Source organism: Pogoniulus pusillus, chromosome 6 (assembly GCF_015220805.1).
Source record: "Pogoniulus pusillus isolate bPogPus1 chromosome 6, bPogPus1.pri, whole genome shotgun sequence".
NCBI classification, from domain to species: domain Eukaryota; kingdom Metazoa; phylum Chordata; class Aves; order Piciformes; family Lybiidae; genus Pogoniulus; species Pogoniulus pusillus.
In genome coordinates this window covers 16,230,066-16,244,476 of record NC_087269.1, presented here as the reverse complement: position 1 = coordinate 16,244,476, position 14,411 = coordinate 16,230,066, and the positions used below count along the sequence as shown (strand labels likewise).

Genomic DNA, 14,411 nt, shown 5'->3' with positions numbered 1-14,411 from the left:
AGCTGTAGAATCAGTTCAGCTTTACTGATGACCTTTAGAAGTCTGTCAGAGACCTAGGACAAAAGGTAGGTTGATATAATCCTTGCAAGAGACTGAAAACTAGGCTACAGTTAATCAAGGAACTAGATTTTGAAGTAAAATTGGTTAGCAGATGGGTAGACCAAGGAAAGTCAAGGTGGAGACAAACCATCTTGTAGGAGAGGCAGGAACTTTTCTCCAGCAATTCAAACCACCTTCCTGCTTGAAACAGCCACTTACAAGGCTCCTTTTGGACTCTGTAGTCCTCTTGGACTGGATACAGAATACATATTTTCTCTATTAGATTTTACAGTGAGAAGTTTGCCATTAGAATAATCAACTTTTTTGAGCCTTTACCTTGGCAAAAAACTCTGGGATACAAAAAGATTCTAGGTGTCCTTGTATTAATATTATTAGTAACTCATTTACTTCAATTTTTCCTTCACATGAACCAGCTTCAGCTGTATATATTTCTAGAGTTTCTACTCCTCAAAACTTCAAAGTTTTACAAAAATATAAAACTGCAGCTTGTTATAGATAGATGTGATCAATAAATGTGATCAGTATGGTCTTTAAAGGAAGACTTTGAAACAATCCACTCCTTTATCCATGCTCTCTATACCCCTCAAGCTGCCTAAGGGGTGCAAGGCTGCACTCATGATAATTCACCGTCTCTAAGTGAAGATGTGAGCAAGTAACTGCCATTCTGTTGGAAAACAGTGAGAAGCTGTGGGGGAATTCATTGTGACCAAGGATAAGGTCTCAGAGCACATCACAAGAGGACCTCTTGAGAGCCTCTGATAGACACCAGTCATAGTCATTCTTAGCTCTGCTCTAATAACCACCACTGTGCGGTTGGTGCTTGCTCATGGCAGACAGTACTTTTCCAACCAACTTCAGGAAGAGAAAAGGAGCTGTAGGTCAGTGATGACAACTCTCATGTCAGTAATCTTTATTTTGGACTATGACCCTTAGCCTGGTTTACTGACAAAATATCACAGATCTTGAGGATTTAAAACCACTTCAGAGTTAGCATTTAAAAGAAGAAAAGAGGTTTCAGGTCATTATAAACAAACAGTACTGTATTTTTTAATCAGCCAGTAGAGATATCTTAACAATTTTAAATCAATGTACTCACCACTTTTTTAGCATCTATATTTTGTGACTCACTTGATTTCTGCTTTCCAAGGTTTTTCACGTAACTATGAACTTCTGAATCAAAACATTCAGCTCCATAAAATGCACTGCTCCAGCCAGGACTACAGCCATGAAAGTCAGGTAGATTGGGAGACATAAGGTAGCTATTTCCAGGTATCTTTATTATGGTCTCTTGCTCTGGCTCTCTATTTTCTTCTGCCAAGCCTGGACTGACACAACAGCTGTTGTTTTGTAAATATTGTTCCTCTTTCTCCATAGGGATAGTATTCTGCAGCTTCAATTCATTTTTCAAGTTATCCAAAGGTGACTCTTCAAAATCCATTTCAGCTAATGATGCATTTCTCATAGGCTCAGTCTTCACATCAAAGGTTGCTTCCCCTTTTCCTGAAAGAGGTGTATGGAGGAGAAAGAAAGAATGGTCACATGCTGCAATTCATGCTTTGCTGAACTTAATATACATACAAAACACAGTTACAAGACTACCTATGAACTCTAACACTGGTGATTAGATACTTATTTCAACTCTGTGCTTTCCTTTTCTCAACTACACACTGTAAAATGGTAAAAACTGATGGTATTTCAGAACTAGTTAGCAATAGTTATACAATACATTCCTGAAAATTACAAGGAATTTTCTGGATGTACAGAACAAATATTTAAACAAAGCACAGCACAAAAGTTTTAAAACAAAAGGTATGTCAGATTTGTAAACACATTAGTAAAAAAGCTTAGCTCTTGAGGTTTTTTTTCCATCCATAAGTTTTGAAGCTTTCATTTCCTACATACACAGAAAGAATACTTGATAAGCCAAAGGGGACACAGATGCTAAAACTTTCTACTCCTATAGGACTCACTCCCTTGAGCTACAATAGGACTTCTTTGCAGTTACAGCAGCTACTATCAACCTTAAGGGACTGAGGCAATAGTCAGAGGTTGGTATGATGCTGACAGGAAGTTTTACACCTGCCAGAAGTCTCTTTTTTCCAGCGGAGCAACACTCCAGGGCTTATATGTCACCTTGGAGTCAGATGGTCCTAAAGTGCTGGCTCAAAGAAATCACATACTCCACGGGATAGTCTGGCTCTACAGCTGCAATCATTCCAAGCCAAAATGGAAAACTGTAACATAGTAACATCAGCTGAGTGCAAACTTAAAAAAAATCTGTTTTGCCATTAAAAAATAACAATGTAGGAGTGTAAGGCATTTTGTAATGAACACACATTTTAATTTTGCTCAAAGAAGAGGAAAACTTGCTGAAACTTGACATGAACTATCCTAAAAAATGAGATACTGACAGAACAGCAACCAAATATAAGCTGCCCATGAATATACCAAGCCTACAAAGGGTAATAGTTTTGTTATAATAATGAGAATTAGCAGACCCAGACCAGATCTGATTGGAGGCACTGAAAGAGGGAGTATTTTGTAACTTCTCTGGTTACAGAGTATGCCAGGAAAAAATGCAAGACCCACACTGAAGAAGTCCAAATAACAATGGCTAATATTATCTCACTGACTGCCCTGAAACTCTCTCCTGTAACTAAGTTCATCATCAAAAGGCAAAACTAGCTTAACAAATCATTTATCCCACTGTTCATTTTTGCTATCTATCTTTAAACAGACATTTTAGTGAACAGAAAAGGGACATGGTGCAATAGACAAAAGACAATTATATTTTACCTGTTTGTGAAAATCCTTTTAACCAATAGTTAAAAACGCCCATTTAAAAATCTAAGAGCAATCAAGTTTCTAGATTTCTGTACTATTTTCTTCCCCAGCATTTGTAAATACTTTTTTATTGATAAAAAACATTATATGTTGACAAAATTTTAAAATATATATATATTACTGCCTAGTTTTAATTCAGATAAGTGAATAAAAAAGAAACAGATCTGTTTGTACAATCATCCTTCAATTAATCCTCAACTTTTTCAGTAACATCTAAGAATTTTCTGAAGCTCTCCTCTCTACTTCGCTAAGCTTGTTATGTGGTGTGGAGCAACCTTTGCATGACTGTCTCATTTCCTTCTCTCTATTTTAAAAGCATGCCTCTAGAGTATCTGTTGGATGAACACAAGGAAACCACAAGCAGCAGTTAGGAATTTGGGAGTTTTGCAACAGACAGATCTGTGTAAAAAGTAAATGAAACAGGCATCCTACTCAATGTGAGCTTCATATAAAAGACAATAGGTCCCCAGGGCATTTATACTGTTCAGATTCACTAATAATGTTCCTCAGTGCTAAGTTGAGTGTTTTCCTGAAGACATACTCAAAGTTCTAATCTCAAGATTTACAACATTGAAGATTCCCAGCAAACACAGGTCTAGAAACATGAAATTTCTTCTCACCCTCTTTCTCTCTGCTGCTTGTTAAAGAGCTATCAGATTTCTTCAGATCTTGCAATACATTGCCAGTCTTTGAATTGTCTGCCTCAGTTACGCTGAAAAAACAAGATTGGGAAAAAATTCACAGAATCACAGAAGACATCTGGTTGGAAGAGACCTCAAAGACCATCCAGTCCAACCTCTGGCCCACCACTGACAGGTCAATACTAAACATTCAGTAAGTCTATTTTGGAAGTATGTCACATTTGGAGGATACAGTAAAACAACAACAAAAATTTTTTTTTATTTAGATATGTCATTGAGGATGAAATAGTAAAAATGAGAAAGCAAGCTGAACTTCTCTTACAAGGCTACTTCCAAAAGATTGCCTTGAGGAACTAGTTACACTAGACCAGTTAAATAAAACTTCTAGCAAAACTAAATGAATTTCCTTATTCTTAGGTTTGAATAGAACAAAAGGATATACAAGAAGTCAACTCAAATAGACTAAGCAAGCTGAACAGTAATAATAGTGTATTTCACTTGTGACTAAACAGTCTCTAACAAGACTATGGAGATTTCTAATAATGGTTGAAAGCAATATTGATCAGAATTCAGTTTCCATTATCCAGCTATCCTAAAATGGAGTTGACAAGCTTAATAGAAAATGTTTTCTGCTAAGCCATTAAGTGCTACTTGCTGTAAGAATAGCCAAGAAGTATCTAATAGACTGGGAAATTAATAGTTGGTAAAAAAAAATAATCTATCAGCACACCCAAAGAGAAGCATCATACCCTTTCCTGCTGCTAGGAAGTGGAGGAAAAAGTATTACACTGCATGGCAAAAAGGAAAAAGTTTAAAGATACCTACCATAAATGTGAAGGTCGCTCTCCATTTACTACCTGGTAGAGATTCTCCAGTAATTTTTCATCCCAGTAGAGGTCACAAAACTTCTCACAAATTGTATCAGAGAACATACTAAACTTGATTTCCTTTAACTTTAAAATGAAGTTACCTTGTTTAAACAAAGAAAAAAAAACAAACAAAAAACAAGTAGTAACATTCTTACACATGAACTGTAATAATGTACAGAAGAAAAGGTACACGGAATCACAGAATTGTCAGGGCTGGAAGGGACCTCAAGGATTATCTAGTTCCAACCCCCTCTGCCATGGGCAGGGACACCTCACACTAGATCAGGCTGCTCAGCACCCATCCTGCCTGGTCTTAAAGGGGATGTTTCCAGCACCTCCCTGGGCAACCTGTTCCAGTGTCTCACCATCCCCACGGTGAAGAACTTCTTCCTAACATCCAATCTGAATCTACCCACTTCTAGCTACGCTCCATTCCCTCTAATCCATACCCATATCAAAAACTTCAACTCCATTCTCTAGATAGCCATCAAATGCAAACTCTTCTTGTATGAGATGAACCACTTCTTGCAGTAAAGCATCACTTATTTTGTTCTGCTGAGGCAGGACTTCAACATCAAAGAGATGCGAATTGTCTGGATTCTCTGAGGTACACGATGTGTGCTCTTGCTCAGTGAAAATACTGTCCATGCTAGTAGCACACTCAATTTCTTGGCAGCTGCTTTGAATAACTGGGTTCATTTTATCAGACTCATTCTGTGTATTAGCAGTCTCACAGTTTTGCATTTGGCAAAAGGAGCCATCATTATCCATTTGTGAGCTCATTTTATAGCTTGCAATAGCATTGGAAAGCAGCACTGGCAAGCGATGACAGCAATCATAGGCAACTCTGGAACGGAGAGGTTTGTTTGGTATTTGCTCTGATACAGCTAAATGTACCGGTACAAATGTCAAAACTCTTTTCTCTGAGTCGTGCTTGAGAATAATGTTATTTATATGAAGGAAATTAGGAGATGTAGGACAAGCTGAGGAGCTGGATGGAACATCAGACCATGTGCTCTTTCCCTGTAGAACATGTAAGGAGTCAGATGGTGATGGTAACGACACTACAGAACGAAATGCATCGTCTGACTTTTGGTCTTCCAAACGCCTCTGCGATGAGTGGTTTGGAACTTGTAAATCACACTCGGGGATTTCAGGTGCAGTTTCAACAACATGTGTGTTCTTAGCACCCCAGCTTTTAGAGTCTTCTATACATCCTGATTTGTTGTGGTCCACGTGTTTTTCTTTTCTTGGTTCTTTCTTGAATTGCTCAGAGACTGGTGTATGGCCTGCTCTGAAATGGAATAAAGGAAAAAAAATTGAGGATAATTCCAGTAGATTTAACAATGAATTTTCAAGAGTAACTTATTCTGCTTCAGGATATACTAACTTTGTTGTATTAGCATTTTGCTGCAGAATAATAGGCTTAAAGTGAGTTGCAGGAGAGGTGAATGCAACAGGTAATGTAGTTTTCTCACAGTTTAGAGAAACCTGGCACGGTACTGGTCCTTTAACTGCTACAAGTTTACTTTCACTGGTAATAGGCACGAATCCTAAAAACAAGAACAAAATTAAAAAGATGAACAATATGCAAAATATAAATACAAGGTAAATAAAAATTATTTTGGCAGAAAAAAACCCCACAGAATTGCATATAAGACTGACAAAAATCTTACATAGTGAACTGATCTAGAGAATACTGAAAAAATTAAGCATGCCAGAGTCTCACTGCTTACCTAGACTTGATTCTGAAGGGCCCATTTCATGTCTTTCATTTTTAATTGCAAATGCTACATGATCTTCAGATGAGATTACTTTTTCTTTAACAGCCTAACAAAAAAAAATTAAAGTCCTCACTGAATTTATTAGCTGCAGGCATAATAAATACACTTGAAACAAACAGAATACAATGACTACATATTACTGTCTTCTGTTCTCACAGAAGTGGTGGTAGATGAAAGAGAGATTATGAAATTAGGCTTCTTCAGCCACACAGATTGTGGAGTCAGGGCACCCTGTGGAGTGCCCACTCTAACGGTAAAAAAACAGGGAAAAGAAATATTGAAAGGCTACTTGCAATTAAATAAATACATAAAATGGGAGTAAAAATCTAACTAGACTTGCAAGGGACAAAATATCACCTGAATACAATTTACCATATTCATAGAAAAAAAGGTGGCATCCTTACCTTAAAGACAGATTTATTCAACAATGCCAAAATGTTTTTGCTATTTATACCTTGTTCAAGTAAATAACCACTGCATGTCTGAAAAAAAAATTCAATTAGATAAAGTATTCTTGGACAAGGACAAAGTCAAGATAAATAGTCAATTAGCAGTTATCTAAGTTTAGAAAGTCTTATGAACCTATTCCAAGTACCTTATTGATGAATCTGACAGTAAATTAAAAACACACCCCTTTGTGTCCCTGGAGAGATAACTTTAAAAACAAATCCCAAAGTGGCTGCTTATAATTTAATTAGGTCTCAGTCTATTACCAAAAATGAATAAATATTTTGATGTGCAGATCACTAGAACAAGACTTTAGACACAACAGAATTTCACATAAAATTGCTTAAATCTAATCACCTTGATTGCGTCAGCTAGAGAAGGTCTTTCTTCAGGGTTTTTTTTTGCCATATGCAGAAGAAGTTTTTTCAGTTTTCTTGGCAATGCCAGTTTGTGACTTGGTGGAACACTGTATTTTGCAGCCATCCACAGAACTGCAGCAATGCCATAAATGCAGACCTATTGGTATAGTGTAAGAGACAGGAAAGACGTTAACAGATCAAAAAAAACCCTTCCACTTTAAAAGCAATTCCAGCAAATTATCCAAAAAGTCTCCTCATTCCACTTCCTGCCAACCCCCCCGAAAAAAAAAGAACAGAGCTTCTGAAATACAAAACACATTTAGCTTTTGAAGATGCTGATGAAAATCTCAATCCATTTGAAAAAAACTAGCTGTCATGCATGCAGGGCCAATAATAGTAGCTAATTTTCTACTATTGGAGCAACAGACATAATTTGTCATAGCATTTGGCTAGGAAAATTAGTCAGGGAAAAAAAAAGGGGGGGTTTTAAAAGCCATTTTGAAGTATTTCTTTCTCATAAAAACTCAGATGGCTGCAAGCCTTAAGAGCTCTACCATAAAACGTGGCCAGCTGCAAATTTACTTAAAGGTCATGATAATTTAGCAAATGCATGGCACAGAGTAATTACAAGCCAGTCAGTACAAGTCATGTTTTACAGAGAAAATCACACCTATTAAGAGAACGAGGTATTGTATATTTGTTTTTGCAGATACTGTGCTACCTGTAGCTACCATTGAAGCTGCCATGATAAGTGACCTTGAAAAGCACTTCATCTTCGCGAGCTGTCTTACTTCAGAATTACAATTTTCAGACAGAGCCAGACTTGATGTTTAGCTTACATATGTTAACATGAACTACAAAGGTAAATTTGACAAAGTTACAGCATCACACTTTGCTTCATACTGCCTCTGAAAGATATTTAAAAAAGCTCCAAGGACAGAAACCTAAGCAGAGCACTAAATAATGTGGTTGTATAAAACAGTGTTTTCCAGCAGTCCTTTGAGCAAAATGGACAGCAACAAACACAATATAACAAGGAAGTCTTCTATAAAGAAAATAACCTGTGAAGCACTTGAACTGTTGAGCAAAAGCTGCTAGTAGGTACAAAAAATGTTTGAAATCAGAGAAAGCAGCTCCACAAAACAAAGTTTTCTTCCATCTTAGGCTCAGAATTCCAGAAGTTCAACGGGATCACAATTTTAACCTAAGTTGGTTTACTTCGGAAAAACCTGCCACTCAATTCAGCATCTCCTTCAATAAAGTTCCTTTTACTGATGAAGTAATGTTATTGTGACTGACACCACATAGTCTTGATTCTCCTGTTATAATTCTAACTCAATGATTATAACAACTAGAAAGTTATACAAATATCAGGGAAAAAAAAAATCAAAAAGAAGCAGGTCAGTTTATTTCATACCTAGTGTGTAAAAACCCCAAAACACTCACTGAAAAAAGATTACTTAGATTTTCTAAAGAAAAAGTATAAAGCATAGAGAGTTTAGGATTATTAACTTCTAGTGTCTGGTTGCTAGTTTGAAGCTAGCTAGAATGTTTTGTTGAGAAGGATTAGATCACAGGCTGTGAAAGAGAAACAATGGTGATGTCTACTTCACTCATAGGCTTGCTGAGATGTATAAGAACAAGAGTATAAACATAGATAGGACAGTTGCTCTCTGTCCAGGCTCTGGGCGGCATTTCTCTCTAACCTCACCCTCTGTCTCTTCACTTTGCTTCCTAACCCCCCTGGCCGACCCTCCTTTCTTCCTTGGGGCACAAAGCAATGTCTGGAGTAAGGTAGGGAAGTGGGAGAAGGTGGAAGGGTGGTTGGGAGCACCTCCTGGGGACTCAGTTTCTGGGAGGGCTGTTTCTGTATTACCTTTTACCTTGTATATTTATGTATATAAATGTATATATTGTAAATATCTGCTTGTATATTCTGCTAAGCTGTAAATATAAGCTTCATTCAAATTTCCAGAGCCAGCTGAGTCTAGTCTGGGTGATTTCCAATGGGGGGGGGGGGGGGGGGCAGGGAACACCCAAACCATCAGAGTCTGGTAAAACTGCTCTGTTGTATTCCAGGGTTGTTTTAAACTTCCAAGACCTCTGAAAAAGCTGCATGTTGTATCAAGCCATTTTAAGAAACAGCATTTTTAAAGAAGATAAATATATGTTTTCTAGGTACAGATAATTTACAGAAAGTAGATCTTCTGTCTTCAGTAGACTTTTAATGACTATGATTAATTTTATACAACTCACGAGGCACAAGGTACATAGTAGCTAACTTTCCTTGTTATATAATGGAAAAGCACCATAAATTCTGTTTTCATAACTCTTAAGATTGCTGTGCTACAGTTTGCACCTCAGATGCAGTGAAGGCAAATATTCAGCTGCTATTTATTAATATTTTTATCACGTGTGGTCTGAGAGCTCCATATGGCTTATAACTGTAGTGAAAAGGTCTAAGAAAACTGTACTGGTAAAAGACATAATTCATAGCCACAGTGAAAATATGCCGGTAGTGATGCTTTTACTCAGTCTTCCCAATGACATTAATGTTTGGAATTCATCCCAGACAGCCAAAAATGCTGACCTTAGTGTGACCTCCAGAATGCAAAAACATGATTTCAAAGTCCATCTTACTGCTAACACGCTGAAAATAACTAAGCTTTATGGAAAAATATTGAATAATATTTTCATGGCAGTTACTGTAACAATTTTGGAAGGCAAAATTGTTTTTCAGAAGCGACTAATTTTATAGAAGATAAATACATAAAAGCCTCACAGACAATCAAGAAGTACTGGGGGAAACAAGAAATATCAGAATCTTCAAAGCAGTAGCAGAAGGATACAGCTGTCCTTTGATAAAATATGTAGCAGTCTACACACCCCACCACATTACCTTCTCAGTAACCACATCATCTTCTTCAATTTCAGGAGCTAAATAAAATATATCACAAGATTCTGAATGAGAAAAGAAATCAGAAATAAAAGGTTAAGATATTTGCTTTCTTCTCCACTCCCCTCCAAAAGAAATGAAAGCACAGCACACAATTCATTAGCTTACCTTCAGCTTTTGGAGCAGTAAAGAGGATGCTTCCATGGCAGCCAATTAACACAGAGTTCAAACATAAAACCACTGCAAAATAAGCCACAAAACCACAAGGCACAATAAATAACCTGGTCTTGATTGATACTAATAAAAACAGTTTAAATTATTTTATATGTGATTTGCAGTGTCAGTTACCCTACAATAAACCATGTTTTAAACAACGCTATAACAGACACTATTCAATAAAGAGACAGAAAGTACAAATCATTAAAAAGAACTCCAGCAGAACAAAGACAAAAAATAAACTAAAATGGGATCACAATAAGTAAAAGGACTCAGAATATCAGAAGTGTATTCTCTTTATACCCAGCATTGAAATGGAAGGCCAAGAAAATAACCAAATAACCAAACAACAACCCAAAAATAAATGACAGCTAGATGTGTTCTACTCTTTTCACGAGGTACCAAGAAAAATTAGTCAATTTATCTTAAGCATTTAATCTCTCTTCTCTTACTTTCTTTAGCCTCATCAAAACACAGAGGCATCTAGAGACAGCTGAGACATATATGATCAGATGCAGAACTCCTCTAGGTGTAATACAATATGGAGTTCAGTTTTGCACAAGCAGTTATAACCACACACATTCTCACCTCAAAGTATTACACAGATTGTCATTTACAAGGCCTTGAAATATTCTATAGTTAGGGAAGAAATAACTGACTTCTAAAACTGTTTTAAATGATCTGAGGTCTTCAGGAACCTAACAGTAAGGGCATGAGATGATGTTATATAAATTCAAAGATGAAAAGCCTGTTGTAAAACTGTCTCTATCCGTTTGGCATCTTCAAAGCACACTGCAATCATAACATGTTTCAGTATAGGCTAACTGGTTAGCAACGCAGTCCTGCCTTTGTAGGCTGCCCAATACACTGTATTAAGAATACAGTAGTAGGAGAATAGATTCTTCTGTTAAATGAAGTTAAAACATTAATAGTATTAAAGAGGCCTAAAAGTAAACCCTTTATTTTTAGTAGTAAGTTGAAGATGTTTAAAAGTAAAAAAAATATGTTATAATGCTTCTGCAGGTACCTCTACAAAACACATCTACAGTCATTAAACTGTTCACTATGCTTAATGTTGATGAAGGCTTCTCTGCTAATCTAACATTTAAACTCAGCCTGTGTCTCGGAAAACAAAGCTATCCTGAACAGGAAACTTTTCTAGGTATTTCTGCAGACAGCTCCCCTGAGAACACTTTCTGTTCACTCTCTGCCTCTCTGGGATTAACACCTCCAGCCCTGAATCTGCAACAACAAACAGGATTTCAATGATTTCAGAACAACAGAGAATTCTCACCTGAGTTCTCTAAAGGCAACATGTAAGCAACATCCTCTGATAAGAGGAGAGAAAATAAGTAAAGTCTCAATGGAAGGTACAAATAACTCTTGCTGCATGATTGAATGAAAAAAACAATATAAGTAGACTAATTCTAGGGTATGATTTCTCACTCAGGTAATTCTTGTTTGGGATAATGAAATAAAAAAAGTGTAATAAAAGAAGAATTTGGAGAAAAAGGCTAAATAATAAACAATCCATGTTAGTTTAAGCAATCCAGCTTGTTTCAGATATTTAACTATAACTCAACAGCTACCAATCTTACTCTACCATTAAGACAAAGGGTACTTTAACAAACACTTTATAGCTTATCAGTTTCACCTTTAATAAGTTAATATTATTCAAAAGGAGTACTATGATAACTTTGTATGTGTGTGAGCACTGAAGTAGCAACACTATTTTAAGTCATCGTACAATGTACAATTACTCTCAGAATGAGCAGAGAATCCTCTGGCAGAAACATTCTAAATCTGAAACTAACATTTAACTTCAAGGCATCTTTATTTGTCGGATATGGAATTTTAAGTACAGTGTCTTCCATTCAGTGGCTTGTATCATTATGTTAACTTTTACAGGCTACTTAAGGTTCAGATCACAAAGCAGTCTTCAGTATTTTGAATACTTAATGCATTCTGGGTGCATGTATGACCAACAGAGGCTGGCTAGGCATATTAAATTACAACCTGAGCCATTACATGCCGGTATTTGAAACCTTTACAAATATTAGGAACTACACTATGAGGCTGAAATAATCCTTCTGTTGCAAGGCATGTTGAAAACTTTGCTTTAAGGGTAACATTTCTTTTTAATGGTTTTATACCATTAAAAAAGTAGAATAGCTCAAGATGAAAACTGAAGAGATTTAGTAAGTTTTCTGTACCTTAATATCCAATTCTTAGTTACAGACTTCATACTCATCTCTGCCCAAATCCTCACACTCAGACTTTTTTAAAACCAAGTAAAAAAAGGCAGGGTACTAATGGTGGGAACCTCTGCTCAGTTTTTCATAACAGCAACACAACAGCTTATACTTATTATTAATACAAGTTTAAACCAACATTTAGAATACCTATGGAAATTTTTATCTTCTCAAATGACACAAATATTCCAACTCTGTCAAAGAACAGTTTCCTGTTCCTTTCAGAAGTTGACTTCTAATAATTCTTCTGTAAACTGAAGCACAGGAAATGTAGAAGGAGTAATGTCATGACAAGATCCTGGTGGCTTTAAACCGACAAAATACTGTATTGTAAAAAGTATCAGGAATACATGCCACAAAACCATGCAAGACAAGAAGTTTTACATTTACACATATGTAACACTTTTCTCCTGCTTTCAAGACACAAGCCTCAGTTGCTTTTCTTAAAAGTCACAGGAATATCTCCATCCTCAAAACATCTGAACACAGTCTTTCCTTCACTGCTTGACATTATAAAGCTGTTTTTCCCCTGCAAATGCCATCAACACTCAGAACAAAGAAAAAAAAGCATACATTTTCTATATATAGAAGAAATTTCCCAACTAAGAAAAAAAATCTGAGTCACAGTTTGAGAGTGAAGTTAGAAACACTGCCAATTATTTTTCCTGTACAAAAAGTCAAGTTATTTTGCACCAAAAGACTAAAAAAATCCACATTAATACAGTGAACACAAATATTTTAAGATAAGACTATTTGAGACTGTAAGATTATTTTATTGACTATACCTGGATAATCTATGCAAGTCTGCAGAGTACATAAACACTCGTGACATAATGCCCAGAGTTCATAGTCTTTCAGGGGTTTACCATACCAGGACAACAGGATTTTTAGAGAGATCCACTGGAAAAGAGTGCGGATGCAGAAAGTTATTAAAAGTTATCACAACTCAAAAATGTTTACTGACACAATGAAAAAGGAAGCCTTAATATACTGAAGCATTAAGAAAAGGCATTTCTTGCACTTGCCAGTATTTAACTAACAGTACTTACTAAAAAGTATTGCACAGTTAGCCACTTTCAACAGATGAACCTGTAGTTTCACAGCTGCACAACAAAAGTGGAAATCAAGAGAGATTCCAGCAAATGTTTCAGAAGTGAGCTGTTTGGAAGCTCTTGCTCACAATATCAAGGAAGGACTGTGTCAAAGATGACACAGTTACAGGGTCATTATTCAGACTTTAAAAATGTAAAAATCCAAACAATCACCAACAAAAATACTCCCACATTCAAATCCTGATTGACACTTGCACTGCAAGACTTACCTTAGAAGATTTCACCAACATTTCTTCTCTTCCATGAAAGATGTTAACAATGTAGACAGAACCAATGACAGATTTATTTGAAGTCCAAGTACTCTTTTCTGTTTTGAAGCACTGGGTGCTCGATTTGTAGTAACAGCACTTGGTTTTCTGGCTATCAATTGCACTTTCAATACCTGGCATAATACCTTAATGTGATAAAAATACTGCTCCATGAAAAACCTGCTGTTTTTCAAAGAATCCAGGCTTAACATTTTTTTGATGAATATAAGAACTTGACATCAATATTACTTGCCGAGCAAACTCCATTAAGAGAGCTTATCACTACTAGTGGCTCTTTACATTAGATGGACACTCACCTACCAGAGTAAGAGTAAAAAACTCACTATAGGCAGAAACCTCTGTGTCAGAGCAGACCCATTTAACCAGTTTAAAAACCAGCACAGGGTATTTTATGTTGCATATGCAGCCCTAATAAGGTAAATGATCTCTAAGTGTCAACTTAAGGCCATATTGGAAAAAAATAACTACCAGAAGCAATTCAAGATCAACTCTGAAAAAAAAACAAACAACCCTACCTCCCCAAAAAAAAACCCCAAAACAAAAAAGAAAGCCAACAAAGAGATGGAGCAGAGGAGACAACCAAAAAATAAAGCCTCAGAACTGCTCTGTTTTTATGGACACTTTAGTATCCCAATCAATGTTTGTAAAAGTCTAAAACACCC

General features: G+C 36.3%; 1 protein-coding gene across 3 annotated transcripts in view; it reads right to left on the bottom strand.

Annotated features, from left to right (window-relative positions):
• KNDC1 (kinase non-catalytic C-lobe domain containing 1) overlaps positions 1-14,411 on the bottom strand; it is a 56,332-nt gene that overhangs the window by 12,906 nt on the left and 29,015 nt on the right. For all 3 annotated transcript variants that reach the window (XM_064144651.1, XM_064144652.1, XM_064144653.1), the window contains 11 exons: positions 13,154-13,268; positions 10,069-10,140; positions 9,904-9,965; positions 7,003-7,161; positions 6,603-6,680; positions 6,151-6,244; positions 5,805-5,967; positions 4,864-5,708; positions 4,371-4,515; positions 3,525-3,616; positions 1,157-1,560 (listed from right to left, as the gene is read on the bottom strand). In XM_064144651.1, coding sequence (XP_064000721.1) covers positions 1,157-1,560; positions 3,525-3,616; positions 4,371-4,515; positions 4,864-5,708; positions 5,805-5,967; positions 6,151-6,244; positions 6,603-6,680; positions 7,003-7,161; positions 9,904-9,965; positions 10,069-10,140; positions 13,154-13,268 — 2,229 coding nt within the window. The remainder of the gene's footprint in view (positions 1-1,156; positions 1,561-3,524; positions 3,617-4,370; positions 4,516-4,863; positions 5,709-5,804; positions 5,968-6,150; positions 6,245-6,602; positions 6,681-7,002; positions 7,162-9,903; positions 9,966-10,068; positions 10,141-13,153; positions 13,269-14,411) is intronic.